Here is a 27189-nt window from a genome sequence, read left to right as displayed (position 1 = left end):
CCTCTTCTTCTTCTTCTTCTCTCTCTCTCCACCTCCCTTTCATCTTCTTTCCTTTCTCCATTCTTTTCCCTTTTCTTAACTCATTTCGCTTTCAGGGGGAAAACAGACACTCCCAATACATAGACAGATTGCAAGGCAATGGGAAATGGGTTACAGGGGCCCCACACACCTGTCAGCCGATACTGGGATCTGCAGATAGCTTCTGAATCATAGCTCCCCCCTTAATTAAATCTCAAAACTGCAAAAAGCACAGGACCTCACCCTCAGTCTAGCTTCAGAACTGAACAAAACTAGAGGATCTACATAAGGAAAAATAGGAGATCGAGCAAAAGAAAAAAAAGCTATCCTCCCTATCACTAAACAACAGAATTAAAGAAGAGGTAAAAAAAGGAAAGAGGAAAACCTTAACAAATGAAGAAAAACCAAAGGAAGAATATGAGTCTCACACAGATTGCTAGGAGGTCCATCACTGAGAATCCAAATTCTGGAACTCAAACAAAGAAGAGCCCCCAGGATGACTGGTCTCAAACCACAAACCCAGATATCAAAACATTAATAGAGAGAATAAATAGAAATGAGGACAGATGTGAGGAAAGAATGAAGGAGTTGATGACTGAGATAACAGCAATAAAGAATACAGTGAATGAAATAAACAACAAACTAATAAGCATGGAAAGCAGAAATAACTAAGCAGAAGAAAGAATCTCAGAGCTTGAGGACCAAAAATATGGAACACATCCAAACTGTTAAACATAGAAAAGAAGTTTAAAAAGAAAAAAGCCTCCAAGAGATGAACAATCATTTCAAGAGGCCGGACCTAAGATTAATTGGAATCCCTGAGGCAAACAGAGAGACAGAGACCACCCTGGAACAAACATTCCATGAAATTATCCAAGAAAATTCCCCTCATCTTAGCAGTGATGTGATCATTCAAACACAAGAGCTTCAGAGAACCCCTGCAAGACAACAAATGAGAAAATCAACTCCTAGACACATAGTAATTCGGCTATACAAAGTAGTTATCAAAGAAAAATTCCTAAAGGCAGCAAGAGAGAAAGGTCAAACCACCTACTGGAGAAGATCAATTGGAATAACAGCAGACTTATTTACAGAAAAATTTCAGGCTACAAGAGGTTAGAGTTCAATATGCAAAGTTCTTAAGATAAACAATTTCAACCAAGAATTACCTACTCAGCTAAGTTTCATCAGTGATGGAGAATTAAAATCCTTTCCAGACAATCAATCCCTAAGAGTTTGCCCCCAGACCAGCTCTACAAGAAACGCTTAAGAAAGTATTAAACACAGAAGAAAGGAAAAAAGAATGATAACGCTCTTTACAAGAATTCAGGAAAAAGATTGAAAACACACATGAACCAACCCCAAAATCAAAAGAAAGACAACAAATAAACAAACAAACAGCAGCAACAACAACAAACTCTATAAGAACCTCATGACAAGGATAAACTCTCACATCTCAATAATTAGCCTGAATGTGAATGAACCAAATACACCACTGAAAAGACATAGACTAGCAAATTGGATAAAATATCATGCGTCTACAATATATTGTCTCCAAGAGACTCATCTCACCAGAATACACTCACAGATTCAAAGTAAGAGAATGGGAAACAAAACTTCAGGTTAATGGAACACAAAAGAAAGCAGAAGTCACGATCTTAATATCAGACAGAATATCTTTTAAGCTAACAAAAATTTTAAAAGATACAGAAGGCCACTACATAATGATAAAAGGTTCAATCCATCAACAAGAAATATCTACTCCAAACATATATGCGCCCAACAAAGGAGCATCAACATTCATAAAGCAGCTTCTAAGTAAACTAAAAAAGATCTTGACTCTAAAACTATCATAGCTGGGGACTTAAATACCCCACTCATGGCCCTAGACAGATGGTTAAGACAAAAAGTCTACAAGCAGATATAGAACCTCAACGTGACACTTGACCAAATGGATTTAATTGATACCCGCAGACTACTCTACCCAAAAACTATGAAATACACATTCTATTCAAACCACATAGAATGTACTCTAAGATCAACCACATCCTTGGCCATAAATCTAGCATAAACAAACACCATGATGCTAAACAACTGTTAGATCAACATGGAAATCAAAACAGAGACTAAAAGATACCTGGAAACAAATGAAAAGGAAGAAACATCTTACCAAAATCTCTGGGATGCCATGAAAACAATAATAAGAGTGGAATTCATATCTCTTCGAACACATGAAGAAAATGGAAAAACCACAAATTAACAGCCTAACAAATCAACTAAGGAAGCTTGAAAAGCAAAACCACCAAAACCCTAACTTCAGCAGAAGAATCCAGATCACCAAAATAAAAGCCCAAATTTGGGAAATAGAAAAAATATAATTTAAAAAAAATCAATAAAACTAAAAGCTGGTTTTTTTGAAAGGATAAACAAGATTAATGGACCCCTAGCTAGATTGACCAAGAAAAAGAGAAAAAAAGCCCAAATAAACACAATCAGAAATGCAAAAGATGACGTCACAACTGACCCCGAATAAATACAAAAGACTATCAAAAATTACCATAGACCTATATGGAAACAAACTCAAAAACCTAAATGAAATGGAGGACTTTCTGACACCACACAACATCCTCAAGTTGAAACAAGAAGAAATCAAGATCCTAAATAGATAAATAACCACCCAGGAAATCAACTATGTCATAAGAAAACAACCTACAAAAGAAGCCCTGGACCAGATGGCTTTCCAGCAGAATTCTACAAAACATACAAAGAAGAGCTGATACCAATCCTATTGAAAGTATTCCAGGTAATCAAAAAAGATGGAATTCTCCCCAAACCATTTTATGAAGTTAACATCAAATTGAAACCCAAACCGGGTAAAGATCCAACAAAGAAAGAGAATTACAGGCAAATATCCTTGATGAACATAGATGCTAAAATTCTCAACAAGATTCTAGCAAACCAGATCCAACAACACATCTCAAAAATCATTCACCATGAACAAGGAGGCTTCATCCCCAGGATGCAGGACTGGCTCAACATCCGCAAGACCATAAACACAATTAAATACATCAAACAGATGTAAAGACAAAAACCACTTGATTATACTATTGGACAAGGAAAAAGTTTTTGTTAAATCCAGCACCCCTTCTTGATAAAAGCCCTTGAGCTGGGCTTGGTGGCTCAGCCTGTAATTCCATGCTTTGGGAGGCCGAGGTGAGTGAATTGCCTGAGCCTATGGGTTCAAGACCCGCCTGGGCAACTTAGTGAGACCTCATCTCTACAAAAAAATCAAAAAATTAGCTGGGCGTGGTAGCGTGCACCTGTAGTTCCAGCTACAGCTACTTGGAAGGCTGAGGTGGAAGGATCTACGGAGCCCAGCAGGTCGAGGCTGCGGTGGCTGGGAGCGGCCACTGCACTCCAGTCTGGACAACTGAGTGAGACTCCAACTAAAAAAAAAAGCCTTTGAACATCTAGGCATAGATGGAACATACCTCAAAATAGTAAGAGCCATCTATGAGAAACCCACAGCCAACATACTGCTAAACAGACAGAAATTGGAACCATTTCCCTGAAAAATCAAAACAAGACAAGAATGCCAACTCTCACCCCTCCTGTTCAACATAGTATTGGAAGTCCTAGCTAGAGCAATCAGACAAAAGAAGGAAATCAGGAGTATCCAAATAGGAAAAGAGGAAGTTCAGTTATCTCTCCTTGCAGACAACATGATTCTATACCTAGAAAACCCACGAGAATCTGTCAAAAACTTCCTTGTACTGTGAAAGCACTTTGGCAAAGTCTCAGCATATAAAATAAATGTGCAAAAGTCAGTCACATTCTTATATATCAACAATAAACAAACAGAATCCCAAATAAAAAGAACAATCCCATTCACAAGTCACACACACAAAAGAAATACCTTGGCATCTTCCTAACCAGAGAAGTCAAAGACCTTTTCAATGAAAACTACAAAACACTGCTCAAAGAAATCTAGACGACACAAACAAATGGACGTATATTCCATGCTCATGGGTTGGAAGAGTCACCATTGTTATCTACAGATTTAATGCAATACCCATTAAATTACCAGCAGCATCCTTCTCAGACCTGAAAACAACAATACAGGAATTCATATGGAAACATAAATGACACAAATATCCAAAACAATCCTCAGCAAAAAAAAACACCAAAAAACAAAACACAAAGAGGGAAGCCTCATGCTCCCAGACTTTAACCTTTATTATAAAGTTATAATAATCAAAACAATCTGGTATTGGTACAAGAACAGGCATACAGACTAATAGAACAGGATAGAGATTCCGGAAGTAAAACCTCAATTTCTCTACCAACTCATCTTTGACAAAGCCTCCATCAACCACTGGGGAAAGGAGAACCTATTGAGTAAATGGTGCTGGGAAAACTGGCTGACTGCATGCATAAGATTAAAACAAGACCCCTGCCTATCACCATACACAAAAATCAACTCTAAATGGTTCAAAGACCTAAACATAAAACCTCATACTATAAGGAGACACCTTTATGGGAATTGGAACTGGCAACCAATTCCTAATCAATACCCCAAGTGCCCATGCCATAAGAGACAAGATAGACAAGTGGGACCTCATCAAACTGACAAGCTTCTGCAAAGCCAAAGAAACCATTGAAAGAGCGGGGAGACAGCCCACAGACTAGGAAAAAAATATTTGCTAACTGTATATCTGACAGAGGCCTAAATATAGGATCTACAAGGAACTCAAATGTGCCGAAAAGAAAAAAACAAACAGCCCCATTACAAAGTGGGCAAGAGATATGAATAGACAGTTCTCAAAAGAAGACATACAAGCAGCCAACAGATACATGAAAAAATGCTCAGCCTCACTAGTCATCAAAGAAATGCAAATTAAAACCACACTGAGATACCACCTAACTCCAGTCAGGACAGCCATCATCAATAACTCAAAAATAACAGATACTGGAAAGAATGTGGCAAAAAGGGAACACTTCTACACTGTTGGTAGGAGTGTAAACTAGTACAGCCTCTGTGAAAACAGTGTGGCGATTCCTAAAAGATCTAAAAATCGACCGCCCATATGACCCCACAATCCCCTTACTGATATACCTGGAGGAATTCAAATCACTCTATGAAAAAGATACCTGCACACACATGTTTAATACAGCTTTACTTACAATAAAAAAACATGGAACCAACCATGTTGACCACAGAATGAGAACTGGATTAAAAAAATGTGGTATATATACAAGATGGGATATTACACAGCCATAAAGATGGACAAAATTATAAACTGCACAGCAACTTGGATGGACTTAGAGGCTATAATACTGAGTGATCTATCACAGAAACAAAGAACCGAGTTTCACATGCTCTTACTCATAAGCGGACCTTGAACAACTATCATAATACTATAAGAAAGAGATTGGCATTAGTGAGAAACTTCCAGGGGAAGGTGGGGGCAGGACTGGTGGTAGTGGAAAACTGCTGGGGGGGAGGCACATCTCATCAACAAGGATACCTGCATAATGAGCATTTGTATACCTAACAATGAAGTGCACCCCACATATTTAAAATTAAAAATTAAATAAATAAATTCATGTTTCGATTGCAAATAAAAAATTATATATATATTTACAATGTAAATTGTAATGTTTTGGTTTTATGTATACATTGTAGAATGATTAAATTAATCAAATTAACATATTCACTGCCTCATATACTTATTGTTTTGTGGTAGCCACATTCTACTCTCTTCATTCTACTAGCTTGAATCTTGCAGGTTCCATATATAAGCAAGATCGTGCAGTATGTCTTTCTATGCCTGACTTATCTCACTCAGTATAATGTCCTCCATGTTTATTGGCATTGTCACAAACACAGAATTTCCCTCTTTTTAAAGGATGAATAGCATCCCACTGTGCACATATACTGCACTTTCATTATCCATTCATCCACTAATAAATACTTAGTTTGACTCTGTATCTGGGCTATTATGAATTTTCAAAGGTTCTATAAAGAGTTTCAAAAACATGCACACAATGACGAGCCAACACATCACTAGTTAGTATCAGACGCAGATGAGACTGGGTGAAAGAGGTCACCAGGCTCAGTACATAGTCAGTAGTCTACAAAACCTGCCCCAAGACAAAGCTGAAATACTAGCAATTCCTGGTCCTGATCCTTCTGATCTAGGTTTCTCCATCTGCAAAGTAGTTAGATGTCTAGCAACTATTCTTTTACCTGGGATTTTGTAATCACTTCAAATAATTCACATCTCTGTTAATATCCCAGGATTATCTTGGAATCTCAAAAGGATAATAATTAGTTTCCTTCCTCAAAAGTTCTTTAAAATTCCAGAACCAGTTCAAGAGCAAATCTATCTTAGTACCTCCACTTTTGCAGCATCAAAGATAGAAGTTGCTAAAGACTCTTAAGACATATAAGAGATAAAAATGTGGAAAGAGGGCTAGGCTCGGGAGACAGAAACTGTTGGCAAGGTAAAATGGTTAAAAAAAATATATAGACTTAAGCAAGATTCATTTTCAGGTCAAAGTCACAGATGGTTCCTTTCAAAGAGTAGAAGATACATGTCCTTAGAAAGTAGCAGAGAAGGGGGATCGAGGTCTTGATTGCTGGAATTAATCCCACTTGGCTCTAAAACACCTTAAGCCCAAATACCTGCACAAACAGATGGAGTCCCATTCCAGCCCACTTTGGGCTAGATGAAGAATAAAATATTAAAGACAGAGTTATAATAGCTAACATACAGCATTTATTACATGCTAGGACTCTAAAGGGCCTTTATATACTAACCCATTCAATTATTAAAACAACTAGATAAGGTAGGTAATAATATCTCTTATTTTACAGATGAGGTGATTGAGAGACAACATTTAAATGAACTAGCCCATAATCCCCTGGCTATGGACCTGAACAGAAAGGACCTGGTGTTAGAACCCAGCCAGTACCACTCTCAAGTCCATAATCTCAATCACTACACTATGTTGTCTCTCAAAGAGTTCAGCCTGCAACCCAGAGTTGGCCCACAATTCTCATTATCATCCCTCTCTATTCATGTCCTTAGTAATTATAATATTTATTGGAGTCTAAGGAATGTTTTACTAAATCGATCTGAACCCAAGGCAGAACTTTCCCTTTCTCCTTCTTTATTACGTTGTCCCCAATATAGTTTGAATGCCAACTACATCCAACTCGTGGAATGGGCAGACCCTACAGAAACATGAGAAAAAGGTTATTCAGAAACCTTTAAGATAACACCCAACTTTTTCATGTTTATCTGTTATATATGTAATACATACCAGATGGTTTGGCATATTTGTTGACTGAATTGCTGTCTTGATTTGGTGATGTAGTAAGGAGTACATATGAGAATGTTTATGAGTAAAAGACAAGGTGGGAAATGAAATAATATCCTAAATAAAATCCTAACAGTATACTCAATAAAAAATAAATAAAAAAATAAAAAATAAAAAAAATAAGTCTTCTGCCTATAGTTCAAAGACTCACTTCAAAGATACCTCCCTCCCAGCATTCTGCTTTGAAGAATTTAAATAATACACTATCACTGGTTGTTTTTAGGTATCCCAACTTATTTCACTTTTATTACAGATGTGTGTATATAAACAACTTATACTCTAAGAAATTTGTGGGGAAAAAATTATTTGCCGAAGCACTAAAATTTCTGTTTAGGTTATTTGAGTCAACAATGAAAACTGCAGTGAAACTGTAAACTACAAAAAAGAGCTCAATATATAATCTATCCCTTCAATATAGTATAAGGCAAATTTGGAAGCAAAGTATTCACTGGATTCTCTGAATTACAAGTTTCTCATTTCTCATGCATTTAAATATGTTAAGATCTATTTTTTTCCTCAACCATTTCTGTTCAGAAAAAGCAGAATTCAGTCCATGCTTTTCTTCAATGTGGAATAACTGTCCATTTTAAGGGAGAACGAACCCTCCATGTTCCTCAGTAGTCTATGATGTCTGAAGACAGGTGCCCATTTGTTTTCAGCATCTTCTCCTAGTCTCACAACACCTGGTGAGCATACAGTGGGCCTTCAATAAATATTACCAACTACACAACCACAATGAATAATAAACACAAATCCAAATGTTACTTCTGGCCCAAAGAAATCTGAACAGACATAAATCCAAATGTTACCTTTGATCCAAAGTAATCTAAAAGTAATAAGATCTACACGTAACAGTAAAAGCCTTAGTTCAATCAATGTAACTTTAAGCATTTTAAAAATATTGAATCAAGTAATTTCTTTATGTTTCTATGAAGAAACCTAATAAACGTCATCTTTCTTCTTACTTTATAAAATAAACTGAATGTCATGCGTGCCTGTAATTTTGTAGGATTATAAAGGAGGGTAGAGAAAAAGAGGACAGGGTTACTTAGAAACCTGTAAGATGATAGCACACTTTTTGTTTATATGTATATAGGTATCAGTGTGGCAGATATGCAATCGTATTCCCAAAAAATTCAAATAGGTATTCCATCCAATAATTTATCTCAGCAGGAAATCTAGAGATAGCTATCCTTAGAGAAAGAGAAGAGACAAAAAGAAAATCAGCAAGAAAGCCGAAGAGAAAGGAAAAGGCAGTGAAACAGAAAGGCAGAAAGAAGAAGAGGAGAGGGAGAAAAGGGAAGGAGAAAGGAATAGCATACAGAAGAGTAAAATGAAACAAAAATGGTTTAAAGAAGACTTTTTCTTGTTAAAATCTGCAATAAAAACTGTTCTTACTGAAATGGAAAATGCTCATCTAGGGTGGATGAGCAGCTGGGGTTTCTTATGAAAGGGAATCAATATGTCATTTGACAATTTCCATGCTAACCGCCACTGTCATTTTCAGTGTCATTTCACTGTTATCTTTCCACGGTAAACAAAGAATAATATAATACATATTTTTCCCCTGAGGTTTATAAACATAATATCAATAGCACAACTGCAACAAATCATCTGGCAAATTCTTGGCAAAGTCAAAGAACATATGTTTACCTAAGGTGAATGGCAGCCACTGAACTGTACATTAACCACACTTGCTTTCAGACAGCTCCATCAAACATGCTCTAAATCTACACAATTACCCTCAGTCATGGAGGTTACTATAAGCCTACCACTAAAATCTAAAAGCTTCACTAGGAAAATTTTCCTGTCAATTTTCATTTCTGACATAAGTTGATAAAAGCCTCACAAATTCTCTCTTGGAGAGACTCCATTATTTTCCAAGCAAATATCACCAGACTGAAAAAAGACTTCTTAACGTTGTATGGCCTCAATGTACACATAACATATTGGATTTATCATGTCATGATCTTGCACCTTTTATCTCCCACTCTTATTTGGAGTTGTAGCTTCAGAAATGGCAGCACTTGCTTTATATGAAAACAACCTAAAAAGATACCTTCTTTATACAGTAAACTGAAACTTTCTTCCTGCTTTTTTCATAACTTTTAAATGAGCTTCTAATAAAGTCAATAAGATGAAGGATGTGACAATACCATATCTTAATTCCTTCTTTCATTTTTCATGGAATAATTTCTTTGCAAATCTGGCAGAACTCTATACAGATTAAAAGTTACAAAAAACATATATGATGACCACTTGTATACCTAATCCTGAATTGTACCCCACATCTTTGAAATAAAAAAATAAAGTTACATAAAACAAAACAAAGAATTTTTACATATCCACATTATAACATGATTCAAATGTATCACCTTTCTTAGCAAATTCATGTAAAGAAAATGATTTCAGAAGAAAACTATAAGTGTACTAAGTTTCTTAAAAAGAAGGCTAGAATCAAACAGTAATCTGTAAAATCACATTCTCAATGTACACATCTTACCCTACAACTTCTAAAATATTCGTATTCATTATCATTATTTTGTACTTGATCAAATGCACATCTCATTACAATGCTGTAGAATGTATAAATTCTGAAGTTGATTTTGTTGTCTCCTGACAATCTGATGATAGGGAAAAACATGCTGACTGTTACCAATCATAAAGCCAAGTGCAAATAATTTAGGCATCCTACAATTACTCAGAATTTAATTTAATCTATTTCCAGAAACAACCTGAGTGGCTCTGTGACTAGGGACTGAACATAGACCGAACATCTTCTATTACACTAAATGCTTTGTTTCCATAGTGAAGATAGCTTTGTGATCTTCTTCAAGTTCTGATGGTCTACACACAAATAAATCACACAAAAACTGCCCACTAACTATCTGTACCACCAACCATTCCAAATCTACTTATTATCTCAGTATTGTTGATGACAATGTGGACTTTTAGAAATTATTAACTTAAGAGTACTTTGCAGTATGAAGCATCAGGGACAAGGTCCAACAGAAATACCACCAATAAAGTCAGAAGCAAAAAACAAAATCCTTAGGTGATCCTTAACCTATTCTGGATTAGAGATCAGCGGTAAACACAAACGTACGCATACATTAAAAACCAATAGTTCAATGCTTACTTTCAGCAGATCCTTGGAAAAATCAACACCCTCATTTACTCCTTGGAGATTTGCAATGAACTCTTGGCAGGTCATCTTCTTTCCAATATTCTAGAATAGAGGCAAATAATACATCATAATGACATTTGTAGAACACAGTTTTGAAAGCATGACTATACGTGCATATATGTACAAATACACGTGTATACATACAATTTTAATGCATAAAAACATGGCTTCTTATGTTTTTAAAATTCTCATTAAATGTAAATAACAAAATTATGCCAAACACTTATTTTAACATAGAAAAAAATCTGAAAAACCTATGCTATATTTACATAAATAATATAGTTTTCATGAAAAACATGGATAAAACTGAAATTTCTGAGCTGAACTTGTTTATGTGTTTATTTGTATTTCCTACAGACTGTCAAGAACTGTGAAGAATCTGAGATTTGCCCTACTTTCAAACTACCCAGTTAGCCTGTCACAATCTAATAGATGCTGGCAGAGGAAATAAGACTCCTGGGTGAAAGGCACAGGTATTTATCACTCCCAATAACAGGAGTAGCCAGAATATAAGCATTATCTTGCTCCAGTTCCTTGAGCCCTAATTCTCACAGATCAACTTGAATAGGGCCAGATGCCATTACAAGAGAGGGATGTGGCACAGGTGTGGCATCCCAGCAAAATGTGGTACAAATACAAAGTGTACCAACATATTAATATGCCTGTGCACAATACTCTTATGAATAAATGTATGCTTTTCAAGGCTATTTTATTCATTCACAAAAGACTAAGAGTAGGGCAGAATAGCAGTATTCAAAATGAAGAAGCATATTCCTGGACATATAGACTTTAAAAGGGGCCAGGTGCAGTGGTTCACACCTGTAATCCCAACACTCTGGGGGTGGGGGGGATTGATTGAGCCCAGAAGTTTGAGACCAGCTTGGGCAATATAGTGAAAACCCATCTCTACAAAAAATATAATAAAAATAAAAAAAATTAGCTGGTGCAGCAGCACGTGCCTGTAGTCTACTCAAGAAGCTGAGGCAGAAGAATTGCCTGAGCTTGAGAAATCGACGCTGCAATGGGCTGTGATCATGACACTACAGTAACCTACCTTGGGCAACAGAGTGAGCCTCCGACTCCATAAATAAATAAGTGACTTTAAAAGGGATGCACAGTCCAGTCATAGTTTTAAGAGAATACATATAGAGAACCTCAACTTCAAAAACACAGATCATACCCCATGTGTCTTAAGAGTAAACGCTACCCACCACCCCTTTTACAGCTACCCTTCTCCTGTTTTACAAAATGAAATAATTGTCCCACTGAAACTATCTAAATATTAACAGTGAATATATATATTTTAAAGTTGTTAAAGACTTGTCTCTTCCATCAGCAAAGAAGGTACATGGAAAGAATGGAAAAATAGTCTGGCAATGAAAACTGGCCTTGCTAGGTAACTTCTTTGGTAGATATTTCCCATAAGTTAAATAAATTAAATCTGGAGTTCAAAAGTTTTGATTAAAATTTATTTAAAGCACAGAAAGGAACTTTAATGAAAAATATTGTTTTATAACACTATATTGAAAAAGACAATAACTCGGGAATTTTTCCCAAAGCTTTTCAAGTGTATCAGGTCAAGGTGTCTCAAGGTAAAAAGTAACAAGTACAATCAACAGTCATTACAATATAATTTGGCAAGGCTGTTTTGGATGTTCTTAGGATCTGAGAAAATGAATGAATAATAACTAGTGAATAAATTATTTTCCAAATCAGCAGGTTCCAACTCTTTGCTTTTAACAAAATTAAAGGAAGACTTAATTCAATCATCAGTTAATCACCAAAACTACTTCTTGATATGTGATCTGGAAAATTCAAATACTTATAACATTTGAAAAATCAATTCTTTGTTATTCATAAACTTCTATATAAAAGCAGACTAAAAATATGACTACAGGAAGGAAAATAAAATTTCTCTCTTAAAAAATGAGTGTCTTGATTTTGTTTATGAGAAGTGTCAGCTCACTATAACTTTTAAAAACTAACCAATTGATTGAAGTATAATTGATAAAGTTATGCGACCATCAGCACTATCTAAATTCAGACCATTTAACCACTCACAAAAGAAACTCTGTATCCACCAGCAATCATTCCCCAAATCTCTCCTACCAGCCTCACCACAGACCACCTGACAACCACTAACCTATTTTATTTATATGGTTTTGTCTCTCAGAACATTTCATATAAATGGAATTATAGAACATATTACCTTTTGTGGCTAATTTCTTTTATCTAATGCTTTAAAGGTTCATCCATGTTGTAGCATGAATGAAAATTTAATGTCCTTTTATTTGTAAATAACATTCTATTACTATACAGTTACATCAAATTTTGTTTCTCTATTCATAAACTGATGGCTGTCTACAGCCATACCACCCTGAACGTTCCTGATCTCGTCATAAATTGATGGCTATTTGGACTACTTCTACTTCTATTGTAAATAATGCTACTAGGAATATTGATGTACAAGTTTTTATGTGGACATGTTTTCATCCCTCCAGGTATACTCAGGAGAGGAATTTTTGAGTCCTGTGTTAACTCTGTTTTTTCACTGGAGGAACTGCCAGACTAATTTCCAAACTGGCTATACCATTTTACATTCTTACTGGCAGTGTATGAGGTTCCAATTTCTCTACAACCTCGCAAACATGTGTTCTGTTTATTTTAGCCATTGTTATGGGTAAGAACTGGTACCCAGTGGCTTTAATTTGCATTTACCTAATGACTAATGAATGATCCTCAGCATCTACTCATGTGCTTATTAGCCACTTGTATATCTTCTTTAGAGAAATGTCTTTTAAAATCCTATTCCCTGGGAGGCTGAGGTGAGTGGATTACCTGAGTCGGTTCAAGACCCGCTGGGCAGCGAAACCTCATCTCTACAATAAATCAAAAAATCAGCCGGGCGTTGTAGCGCATGCCTGTAATTCCGGCTACTTGGAAGGCTGAGGCGGAAGGATTGCAGGAGCCCAGCAGGCGAGGCTGCGGTGGCCGGGAGCGGCCACTGCACTCCAGTCTGGGTGACAGAGTGAGACTCCAACTCAAAAAAAAAAAAAAATCCTATTCCCATTTCTAGAGGTTTCTCTCACCCATGCCACCCAATTCTGGCCCATCTCCCTTTCTTTCCTCTCTCCTTTATCTAATAAACTTTGTTTTGAAACTTAAAAAAAAATCCTACTCCCTTTTCTTATTGGGATATTTCTATTTTTATTGTTGAGATGTAAGACTTCTTTATATCTTCTGAATATAAGCTCCATATAAGATATGTACTTTGAAAATATTTCCTCCCATTCTGTGGGTGTCTTTTCACAATTTTTTCTTTCACTTTCTTGATGATGTCCTTTGAAGTACAAACAGTTTTAAACAGATGAAACTTAACTCTTCTATATTTTCTTTTGTTACTTGTGTATATTGTGTCACATCTAAGAAATCACTGCCTAAGCCAATATCACAAAGATTTATTCCTATGTTTTCTAAGAGTTTTGCAGTAGACATTTAGATATTTGATCCATAGAGTACATTTTTATAGGAAGTAGAAACTCAACTTGATTCTTTTCTTCATTCTTTTTCAGTTGTTACAGCACCGTTTATGAAAAGACTATTCTTACCCTTATCAAATTGCTTTAAAATCCTTGTTTAAAATCAACTAATCACAAATATAAGGATTTATTTAAACAACTGATTTTATTACAGTGATCTAGATGTCAAACTTTACATACTCTCATGATTAACATAGCTTTGTATTAAGACTTTACCATCTTAATAATTTTAAACAATTTTAAGTTTGGTACTGTTTCACACTAATGTTAACACTATTGTAATAGTAACTATCCTTAACAGTATTAGGTGATACCTGACTGTGGTTTTCATTTACATTTCAAGAATACTGAGTATGTTTTAATATGCTTGTGAACATTTATATACCATCTTTAAATAAATGTCTATTAAAGTACTTTGCCTCTTTAAAAATCAGAATATTTGGTTTTTAGATGTAGAGATGTAGGAGTTCTTTACATAGTCTGGATATTAACCTCTTACAGATATATGAATTATAAATATTTTCTCCTATCCCATAGGTTGTCTTTATATTCTCCTATGTTTTGAGATATGAAAATTTTTTTAAGTTTGATATAATCTAATTTTTGCTTTGTTACCTGTATTTATGATGTCATATCTAAGAAATGATTGCCAATACACTATCATGACACATTTCTTGTTTTTTTTTCTAAGAATTGTACAGCTTTAGGATTATATTTCAGTCTTTAGTACATTTTGAGATAATTTGTATATACTGTATAAGGGTCCAATGTCTTTCTTTTGCATAAAGATATTTATTCCCAATATCACTAGTTGCGTCTGTCATTTCGCCATTGAGTGATCTTGCATCATTGTTAAAGATTATTTGAGGGTTTACCTCTGGGCTTTCTGTTATATTCCATTGGTCCATTTGTCTGTTTTTACGTTAGTACCACACTGTTGTGACTACTGTTCTTTGCAATATGTTTGAAATAAGGAAGTACGAAGACTCTAACTTTGTTCTTTTTCAAAATTGTTTTATGATTTGGGGTCCCTTGGGAATCCCATATATTAATAAATTTTAGGATTAATTTGTCTAATTCTGAAAAAATGCTATTGGGATTTTGATAGTACTTGTGTAGAGACTGTAGATTGTAAAGTATGAACATTTTAACAATATTAAGTCTTTTGATCCGTGAAGTGGAATGTCTATTTACATGTGAATGTTTTATTGTCTCGCAGCAAGTTTTGGTAAGCTCTGAAATTAAGAAGCCACTCCAATGTTTTTACTTTTTCTAAATTGTTAGCACTATTCGAGGTCCTTTGCATTTCTACATAAATTTCAGGATTTGTCAATTTCTGCCAAAGGAAAAAAAAATACCAGCTAGGATTTTCACAGTGATTGAGCCGAATGTGAAAATCAGTTTGGTGAGAACTGTAATCTTACTAATAGCAATAAAGTGTTCCAATCCATGCCCATGAAATATGTTTCCACTTATTTAGTTTTTTTCTATAATATCTTACAAGATATTATTGAAACTTGAACGTAGTTTGTTAAACTTATTCTTTAATACCATAGTATTTTTATGCTACTGTAAAAGAAATAAGCTTTTATTAATTGCTAGTATACAGAAATATAATTGATTTCTGTATACTCAACTTGTATTCTGCAGCCTTGTTGAACTTGTTTAGTTCTAAAAGTTTTTTTCCCCTTTTGTAGCATCCTTAGAAATCTCTATACACAAGATAAGCTCTCTACAAATATAAATTATTTTACTTATTCTTTTTTTGTTGTAAGGAAAGAAAATATTTTATTATGTGACACATAAAGACATGCTTTTGGTGAAATATAATATCTGTACCTATTTTGGGGTTATCTGTGATATCCTGATACATGTATACAGTATGTAATGATCAAAACAGGGCAAATAAGACACCAGTCACTACAAACATTCACTCCTTCTTTATATCTGGAACATTCCAGATAATCTCCTCTAGCTATTTTGAAATATATAACAAATTATTAACGATAGTAATGCTACTGCTGCATCAAACAATAGATCGTATTCTAACTGTATTTTTATACACATTAACCAACCACTCTTTTTTTTGCCTGTTTATATTAATATTTTATTGATGCTATGACGCTCAGGCCTTGGCCACATACTTTGAAGTGGGTACAGCCATTCCGTCCCCTGCTGCTTTTTGGTCTTCAAGTTCTCCTCATGTTTGTTGAGTCACCAGTACACAACACAGGTTTTCTTTGGCCAAAAATCCAGGGGCTTTTACTTCCTGCCCTTGCAGAATTTCTTGAAGTTTTCTTTCTGAGTCTGGTTAATGATGGTGAGAACACAGGTGATGGATTTGAAAATGACCTGAATCTAGGAGAGCTTGTAAGCTGTGCTGCCTGTCACTTCAGTGACAGACCCAGGATAAGTCCACACTCAGGCTGTCCAGCTATTTCAGCAGCAACCCCACCTTCTTGCTGCAAAGGTTCTAAGCCTTAATCTTTGTCATGACTGAACAAGCCACCACCAGGGCCCAAAAACTGCAAGAGAAAGACTAAGTGACCATTATCTGATCTTTGTAAATTCACCATCCTCTCTCCCCTTCCAGGGCTTCGGTAATTTCCAATCTATTCTCTACCTCCACTTTTGTTTTAGCCTCCACAGATGAGAACATATGGCACTGGTCTTCCTGAGACTGGCTTATTTTATTTAACACAGTGACATCCAATTCCATCCATATTGCTGCAAAGAAATAATTTCATTATGACCTATGGCTAAATAATATCTGATTTATGTGCCACATTTTTTTATTCATTCCTCCACTGATGAACCTTTGGGTGAATTACATATAATGGATATAATGTGACTAGTGCTACAATAAACATGGGCTAGCAGAGATCTCTTCAATATACTGACTGCATTTCATTCGAACATATACCAGGTAGGGAATTGATGAATCATATGGCAGTTCCATTTGTAGTATTTTAGAAAAGTGTACACTGCTTTCCATGTTGGATATACTAATTTATATTCTCAAAAACAGTGTATGAGCGATTCCCTTTCTCTGCCTAACCAGTATCTGTTTTTGTTCTTTTTTGATAAAAGTTATTTTAACTGAATTAAGATAATATGTCATTGTGATATTGATTTGCATTTCCCTGATGATTAGTAATGTTTAGCATTTATTAATATACCTATGGTGATCTGTACGTCTTCTTTTGAGAAATGTCTATTGAGAACTTTTGCCCATTTTTAATCAAATTAATTGACTTGTTGTCAAGTTGCTGGTGTTCCTTATCTATTCTGGTCATTAACCCTTGCAAGATGAGAAGTTTGCAAATATTTTCAACCATTCTGTAGGTAGTATATTCACTTTGTTAATTATTTCCTTTGCTGTACAGGAGCATTTTAGCTTGACAGGAGATTATATTTGAATATTTTTGCTTTTGTGGCCTGTCATTTAGAGCTTACCCCCAAATCTTTCCTCATACCAATATCCTGAAATGTTTCCCCAATCTTTTCTTCTACTCGTTTCATAGTTTTGGCTCTTATAACTTAAGTCTTTATTAATCCAAATTGAGGTTTTTTTTTAATCTTATAAGAGGTAGGAGTCTAGTTTCATTCTTTCTCATATGGATGTCTATCCAGTTCTCTAAGTATAAGAAACCACCAATTCCCCAATACATGTTCTTGGAGACTTTGATGAAAATGAGTTACCAATAAATGCATGGATTAACCTCTGTGCTTATTATTCTGGTCCACTGGTCAATGAGTCTATTTTCATTCTTGTATCATACAAGTTTGGCTACCATGGCTTTACAGTATATTCTGAAGTCAAATATAAAGTGATGCCTCCAGCTTTTTCTGTTTTCTCAGGATTGCTGTGGCTATTCAGGGTCTTTTCTGGTTCCACACAAATTTAGGAATTTTTTTTTTTTAATTTCTGTGAAGAATGACATTGGTATTTTGATACAGATTGCATTGAATCTGTAGACTGCTGTGGACAGTAATGACATTTTTAACAATATTATCTTTCAACCTATAAGCATAAAATATTTTCATTTTTGTGTGTGTCCTCTCCAATTTCTTTCTTTATAGTTTTTCTTGTAGAGATCATTCAACTCCTTAAACTTATTCCTTAGGTATTTTATATTTTTTGTATCTAATGTAAATGGGATTGCTCTCTTGAATTCTTTTTCAGATTGTTTGCTGTTGGAATACATAAAAGCTACTGATATTTATATATTGATTTTGTATCCTGCAACATTACTGAATTCTCAGCTCTAAGCATTTTTTATTGGAGTCACTAAGTTTTTCTAAATATAATATGTCATCTGTGAACAAAGATAACTTGACTGTTTCAAGTTTTGCTGGGTTTTTTTTGTAGATCACAAAATATAGTTTATTTAGAAAGTAAATTAGAGAGAGAGAAGACTCACCTCTCTAAGGTAGGACAAGGGACCAAAGCCTATAAAACATGGTGGCAGCCATAGCTCAAAGAACATATGGCCACACCAGAATTTAGTAAAGCAATGGACTCCTTTCAATTTTTTTTTTTTTAATGAACAATTACATGGCTTAGACGACTTCACTCAATGTCATCAACAACTCACTTCATGATACATTTGTCTTTTCTGTAGATAGGAGTAACAGATAACATCTGCCAACAGCCCTGGTTTTGAAGTACTGCCTTTAAAACCTGTCCTCTTTCTGGCATTTGTTCTCATTCTTTCAACCCACACCTCTTAAAAACAAATTTTTCTTTTTTATTTTGTTCTGTATTTAAAGCTATGGAGTCAAAGTAAGACCCCAGGTGATCCAAAGGGCTTCAGAATACTGTCAAGGGCACAAAACGGTTAGCAATAGAACCCCTGTTAAGAGCAATCATTATTAATAGCGTCAATCTTTTAAAAATATCCTAAATTCTAATATTTTTAACTATTCAGAAACAGATTTTTCTAACTTACTAGTGAGGGACTTGGCTCACATACCTACACTCTCAGATAAACCTTTTCTTGTTTATAATTCTCACTGAGCTTTCTCATCACATCCCCATGGTCAACTGTGGCTATCTGACGCATAACTTTTCTATAATTCTGCTGCACATATTTGGCAAATGGTCTCACATGGGGCACAATAGGGGTCCCATCCTTCCGAGTTGACGGCAGCATGACCAGAGACCCCATGCATCTGGCACAGATAAAGCGGGTGGTGTTCAATGATTTGGTGTAGCGGCCAATCCTGGCTTTGCACTGAGTACATTCATAAAGAATCTTGTAGTTAAGTGTATAGTTATGGCAACGGGTGACCAGGGGAAGCTCTGGGTGCACCATGTTGGATTTTCGGGCATAATACTTCCATGCATCACCATGAAAATCACGGATACCATCAAGCAGCCAGGAGGCTGCATGGCACACTTCATGGATCAAGGTATCCTGCAGAGTTGCAGACTTTCAGAGCAATCTCGATCCTGGCATAGCGCTTCCTTTTTGGGTACCGTATCTCGCTAGTGGAGCATACGCCAGCAGTTCTCAGCATCTTTTTTATTCCAGCCAATATCTATTTTCTCTGGCATCTTTTTATCAAAGACAGAGCTGTAGATTTCTGAACCAGTTCATCCTTATTTTGTTTGAAATTCTTTTCAGAATATCATTTTAAGTTTTCAATACCATACAAGAAACATCCAGGTACTTTGCATATAGCATTTCCACTCTTGCATTTTTCAACTTCTGCCACACTGGGTTTCTTCTTTGAAGGCTTACGATTCTTTTGTCCTTTAACAGCAGGCAGCACACATATATTTTTGTTTTTTTCCTTCCTTTTCTTTGGTTGTTTCACCACAGGTACAGGCTTTTCATCAGTTGGCAACTTTCTATTTGAAATTTCAAGGTTAGCCTCAGGATCATTTGGTGGTTGGTGGAGATTTTCACCAAGATCCTGCTCACCAGTATCATCCAATGAATTACACTGGGAGACAGCAAACTCGTCCAGCTCTTTTTCACTTGAGGCAATTTGGCCCCGGTCACACAAATCCCCTTCTATTAGCATGGGAACCTCCAAATCATTACTGTCATCATCATCATCACTAATAATTATTGGCGGCTCTAAGGTGGTAAGATTCATGTAAGCATCAGATGTCTCCAGAATCTCATCATCACTGTTTATTTCCACTAGCTCGGCTTTCTTTTCTTCGTAGAAGTATTCATCATCAGAATCCGAGTCAATCACCACGTAGCAATCATCATCCTGGTTGTGCAACTGGCCAAGATCTTCTTTGGGACCTGTACATGGCCGCTGTCGTGGCGTCTGACATGGCCAACGGTAACTCTGAGGCTCCTCACCCGGAGCAACTCCTCCTTTCAAATTTAAATGCCATTTATCTCTTTCTCTTGCCTAATTGCTGATTCGTGTATGTTGATTTGTATCTTGAAAATTTACTGAATTTACTGAATTCATCAGTTCCAATAGTTTTTTTTGTCAGAGTCTTTGGGTTCTTCTATATACAAAATCATGTCATCTGAGAAAAGGTATAATCTTATCTCTTTTCCAATTTGGCTGCCTTTCATTTGTCTCTCTTTTCTGAGTACTCTGGGTAGGACTTCCAGTACTATGTTGAATATAAATGGCCAAAGTGACCATACTGCTTAATTTTAATGTGTCTGTATAGTTTACAAAGTTCCTATTATTATTTATTTTTAAAAATAGCCTAAGAAATAAAAGGCATACAATTTAGTTTTATTCTACTGTGTTTTAAAAATGTGGTACTTGTCTTTCTGTGTCTAATGTGTTTCACCTAAGATAATGCCCTCCAGTTCCATCCATATTGTTGCAAAAGGCATGATTTCATTATTTTATGGATGAATAATATTCTATCATGTGCATATACCACATTTTCTTTATCCATTCATTTGCTGATAAATACTCAGGTTAATTCTATATTTTTGCTATTGGGAGTAGTGTTGCAATAAACATATGGATGCAGATATCTTTCTGATATAGTGATTGATTTTCCTTTGGAACACCTAATAGTGAGATTGATGAATTGAACAGTAGTTCTATTTTTACTTCTTAAAGAAATCTCTATACTGTTTTCCATAAAAGTTGTACCAATTTACACTCCCACCAACAGTATATAAGGGTTCCCTTTTATTTACAACCTTGCCAACATCTGTTATTTTTTGTCTTATAAATAATAGTCATTCTGACTGGGGTAAGATGGTATCTCATTGTAATTTAAATTTGCATTTATCTGATGATTAGTGATATTAAGTACTTGCCTGTTGGCCATTTATATGTCTGTCTGGCCTTTCATATGCCTGCTGGCCATTTATATGTTGGCCATTTATATGTCTGTCTGGCCATTCATATGCCTGTTGGCCATTTATATGTCATCTTTGGAAAAATATCTATGTCCTTTACTCACTTTTTAATGGGATTTGTTTTTCTCTTGAGTTATTTGTAAAGTCTGGATATTAATCACCTGTCAGATGCATAGTTTGCAAATATTTTCTTTCATTCTGCAGGTTGACTGTTCAAACTGTTGATTATATCTTTGGCTGTTAGAAGCTCTGTAATTTAACTAAGTCTCAGTTTCCTATTTTTGTTTTGGCTCCCTGTGCTTTTGAGGTTTTAGTCATGAATTCTTTGCCTAGCCCAATGTCCAGAAGAGCTTTCTCTAAGTTTTCTTTATTATTTTTATAGTCTCAGGCTTTATTTAAGTCTTTAATCTATCTTGAGTCAATTTTTGTCTATGGTAAGAGATGGGGTCCAAATTCATTCTTCTACATATCAGTTTTCCCAGCACCATTTATTGAAAAGATTGACCTTTCCCCAATTTATGTTCTTCTTGGCTTTTTCAAAGATCTTGTAAATATGTGGCTTTATTTCTGGGTTCTCCATTCTGTTCCATTTATTCATCTATTTTCATAACAGTACCATGCCATTTGGTTACTATAGCCTTGTAGTATAGTTTAAAGCCAGGTAATATAATACCTCCAGCTCTGTTCTTTTTGCTTAAGAACTTTGGCTGTTTGAGCTCTTTTGTGGTTCCATATACATTTTTGTTGTGCTGATTTCTGTGAAGAATGTCATTGGTATTTTAATAGAAACTGCACTGAATCTATAGATTACTTTGGGTAGTATGGTCATTTTAATGATACTGACTCTTCCAATCCATGGATATGAGATATTTTCCATTTGTTTCTGTCATCTACAATTTCTTTCCTCAGAATGTTGTAATTTCCTTGTACAGATCTTCCGCCTCCTTGGTTAAATATACTACTATGTATTTCATTTGTTTATTTATTGTGGCTATTGTAAATGACATTTCCTTCTTCATTTGGTTACCTGCTAGATCAATATTGGTGATCTAGTTTAGCTTTCTATTAGTGTATAGAAAAACTATTAATCTTTGCATGTTGATTTTGTATTCTGAAGCTTTAGTAAATTCATTTAGCAAATGTAAGAGTTTTTTGGTGGAGTCTTTATGTTCTTCTAGATGTAAGCTCATGTCATCAGGTGATAACCTGATTTCCTCTTTTCCAATTTGGTTGCCTTTTATTCTTTTCTCTTTCTGACTGCTCTGGCTAGGACTTTCAATACTATGTTGAATAGAAGGCATATTTATTTACAATCATCCTCTTGCTAAATCCAGCTCTTCTGGGCACAGTATTCTCAGTTGGTAGTATTTTTCCTTGAGCACTTGGAATATGTCATCCCACTGCCGCCTAACAAGCATGGTATTCTCAAGAAGTCTGTTTTCAGAAGCATCAGTGTTCCTTCATAAGTTATTTTCTTCTTTCTCTGAATGCTTTTAGGATCCTCTTTCTCTCTGAGTTTATTATGGCTTGGGGTATCTTATATGAATTGAATCCGTTTGGTGATCTCTGCTCTTCCTGCACCTCGACAGTTATATCTTTCTGTAGGTTTGGAAAGTTTTCCATTATTTATTTGGGTAAGTTTTCCACTCTTCGCTCTTAACTACTTGAACACCAATGACTCTTACATTTGGTTAACTGGTGCAAGAAACCTACCTTTGGGCCTATCTCAGCTTTCAACATTCCTTCCTTCTAGGTAAAGCTCAGGAGTAAAAGGTGAAGGGTCAGTTCAGTCCATTTTGCTTCTTACTGGCACATGTATTTAAACACCTTCCTTCCCCCCAGGTTTTTATATCATTTTAACAGAAAGTAAAAGTAAAACGAAGTGAGGTCTTTGTCATCAAGAAACACCTATTATGTTGCCTGGATTTTTTTTTCCTTATCATACATCAAGCTGTATCAGTTATTTTGAAATATTATTATTCAAGCAAATACTGTCCACTGATTAAAACTAACTCTAATTATTGATTTTGTATGTCAATAACTCAAAGATATCACAGAGAGGTCCATCTGAGGGGGATCCCCAAAAAAACATTTACAAAAAATTGTATATTTATTCTTACATGTTAAATCTGTCGCCTTCAAAATACTCTCCATTTGATACAGTACACCTATTGAGATGCTTTTTCCACTGCTCAAAACAGTTTTCAGACGCGTCAATTTTGGTGCCTTTTAGTGCTTCTGCTGTTTGTTGTTTTACCTCTTCCATATCATCAAAAACATTTCCCTCTGAGAAATGTTTCCATCCAGGGAAACAACAAAATGCCACTCAGGGTGAGATCAGGTGAATAGAGAGGGTGGGGCATGGGGGAGGGGGTCATGCCATTTTTAGTCAAAAACTCCTGAACACTCAACACGATGTGGGCTCGTGTGCTCGTAAATCATCCATTGTGAGACGGAAAACGAGTTGAAAGAATAATTTTAAAAAAATCCACTGAAGCCAAACAGCCTCTCACAACAAGGCTAGCTGGTACACTAATGTCAATGGGTTCCTAGAACACTTACCTAGAGGGGGTAAACTAGAAAGTGTACTACAAGGAGTCCATTCTCAAAAAAAAAAATTTTAGATTTTTTGGGGTACCCCCTCATATACTGTCATGGGTCTATTCCCTTTCTCTGCAAATTAATTCACAATTTTGGATAAAAGTAGGCCATCTCTGAAACAAATGTTGACAAGCTGCATGGCATGAAAGTACTTTCATAGTACTTTCCTATATTCTAAATTCCTTCCCATTAAATCAATAAAGCATGAAGATTTGAAAAGGTCTCTTTATATATTGAGAGGATGTTCCCCTGAAATCAATGCAACATTTTGAATCAAAACTGAGATGATGCTGGGCTTGGTGGCTCAGCCTGTAATCCCGTGCCTTTGGGAGGCTGAGGTGAGTGGACTGCCTGAGCCCACGGGTTCGAGACCCGCCTGGGCAGCGAGACCTCATCTCTACAATAAATCAAAAAATCAGCCGGGTGTGGTAGCGCTCGCCTGTAATTCCGGCTACTTGGAAGGCTGAGGCGGAAGGATGGCCGGAGTCCAGCAGGCGAGGCTACGGTGGCCGGGAGCAGCCACTGCACTCCAGTCTGGGTGACCGAGTGAGACTCCAACTCAACAACCAAACCAAACAAAACAAAAAAACAAAACTGAGATATTATCTAATATGAATCTCTGGATCATTATCTTTGATATCAGTAGGCATTTCAATCAAACTTAAAAATTTAATAAAGTAAATGAAAAATCCACAAAAAATTAAAAATTATATTTGAAACCCCCAAATATCAGATAGACTCAATTCTTAAATATTTCTTTCTTAATGAAAGAAAGTATTAATCAAAAAACCCAAACACCCTATATCTGGGGATCACATGCTCCTCCTTCCCCAAATTTAAGGCTATTCTCTGGATTGACAATACAGTCCCTCACAACAATGCTAGCTGGTACACTGATGCCAGTGTGTTCCTAAAAGTAAAATTTTTAAATACATTTTTATAATAAAAAGAAGTTTTATTTTAAAGGTATGTTAAATGCTAGTCAGAAAAAAAATTCATTAATAAGTGTATAATTTTTGAAAAACTTAACCTGGATATGTTTTTAACAAATTCCCCTACAGAATTTTAAATAAAGATATTATCTTCAACCTCACCCTACTATGTTTGGGGGAAGGACTGTTCAAATTGTAGCAGGTTTCATGGACTAGAGGCAAAAGTCTAAAACAAAATCTATAAATTTCTGTAAAGGACCGAATAGTAAATATTTTATCATATATTCTCTGTTACAACTATTCAACACTGTAATTGTACTGTGAACATATAAACAATTGGGTATGGCTATGCTCCAATAAAACTTTATTTATAAAAACAGGTCCTGGCTGGATTTCACCTAAGGGTCATAATTGTCCACGACTGGTCTCAAAGCTGGAAGCAGAGCTGATACTGAGGAAATCATCATGGCTGACAAGCAAACAGATTAGACATTCTGATGCATTTTATTCGTTAATTTCAGGTTTTTCCTTTGTTAAAGTGAAAGCATTTTTCTTCCACCCTAGTAGAAAACCAGCTCCAAACTTTTGCGGTAGTAATGAGAGCAAAGGGGAAGTTAAAATAGAAAATGTCATTCTTAGGGGCAGTTAGAAACCATATACAGCTCCATTCTAAAATTCAGTATATGTAAGACAATGCCTTTGCTCTGAGCAAGACTTCCCTGACAACTGAGGGAATGTAACCCTCAAAGCTCCAACCAACGCCTAACTTAAACTTAGTCCTGGGGGAAGACATTAACAGAGCCAGCTCTATTATCTCAATTAGGTATTCACAAGGAAAGCAGACTGTAGCATGACCTAGAGGTATAATGATCCTAAAATTCTTTATTTTTATTAGTATAGGATCTGGAAGCTTTGTGGAAAACATGCTTTCAGAGAAACTGAAAGCGCTCATGATCCACTGGTAAAATCTGGCTTCATAAATCTTAGGATATTAAAAACACAGCAAGATACACTCCCACATGACAATTCCACCTTCTCTAGCATGCTATAATAAATGGTGGAAAAGCATATTACTGATGTGATTATTATTTCAGTTATGTAGCTCTGCTAAAAGCTCCTGTTTTGCTTTTGTTTACTTCACTATCAAAGGAGTTTGATTATGTTATGCTGCCCTCAGGTGTCCATTTTTTAAAATGTATGATTAGTAGGCAAAGCAGGATCTTTTGTAAATTTTCAAATCAGAAAATTACAGCTATGATATTAACTCTTTCAGAAACCCCAATCATAGAGCTTGCTGAAGTGTTAAAAGTTCAATCTTTAGGGATATCTGAAATATTACTAGAATTTTTTCCACCTGTCCTGCAATACATTGCCATTGAAAAAGAAACTAGAAGTGGTAAAAAGAAAAAAAGAAAGAAAAACCCTTTTGGAACTGAAAATAGTATCTCACCACAGTGATTCGCAAAGTGTGGCTCAGAGATCCAGTTTCAGATGTCCATGAGTTCAAACCTATTTTTATGATAATACTAAAAACATTATTTACTTTGTAAATCTCATTCTCTCACAAACATACAGTAGAGTTTCCTAGAAGCTACATGACTCGTAATATACTACAACAGACAAAATACAAAAGCATATATGAGACAATCTAGTCATCTTCTACTAAGCCAAATTCTTTTTTTTAAAAGATTTGCAAATGTTTTAGTTTAACCAATACATGGTTAAACTTTGACATACTTAAATAAGGATTCCTATTAAAATCTACATGGTTGCCAGCAGGATAGTGAATTGTATTCTAAAGGCCATTTTACACTAAATTTTTTCCAAAGGAAAATATAATTATTATTCACAAAAGTATATTATTCACTTAATGAATTTTAACTGTTTTAATAAATATTTTAAATTGCTATCAGTTTTAATTTCTAACATGGTAAATACTAGTACGTATATAAACAAAATATTTTAGAGGTCTTCAAGAAAGTTAAGAGTCTAAAGATATTCTGAGACCAAAAAGTTTGAGAAGTATTGAAATAGCAGATTCTATCCGTATTTCATAGAAAGTATTTTCTCTAAAATTTAAGATCAAAAAAGGTACTGAACAATCAAATTACAAAGACTAAGTAAACTCTGCTTGTAACTTGATGTCATGGGACAGGCTTTATTTTTATTTTATTTTATTTTTTTTTGAGTTGGAGTCTCACTCGGTCGCCCAGACTGGAGTG

General features: G+C 35.3%; 1 protein-coding gene across 1 annotated transcript in view; it reads right to left on the bottom strand.

Annotated features, from left to right (window-relative positions):
- Nucleotides 1-27189, bottom strand: part of LOC103262333 (PH and SEC7 domain-containing protein 3) — a 268506-nt gene that overhangs the window by 227736 nt on the left and 13581 nt on the right. Inside the window, exon 6 of the mRNA XM_008059950.2 lies at nucleotides 10544-10633. Coding sequence (XP_008058141.1) covers nucleotides 10544-10633 — 90 coding nt within the window. The remainder of the gene's footprint in view (nucleotides 1-10543; nucleotides 10634-27189) is intronic.

Source organism: Carlito syrichta, unplaced genomic scaffold, assembly GCF_000164805.1.
Source record: "Carlito syrichta isolate Samal-C Ts95f unplaced genomic scaffold, Tarsius_syrichta-2.0.1 Scaffold304454, whole genome shotgun sequence".
NCBI classification, from domain to species: Eukaryota; Metazoa; Chordata; class Mammalia; order Primates; family Tarsiidae; genus Carlito; species Carlito syrichta.
This window is presented reverse-complemented; position numbering and strand designations above follow the sequence as displayed.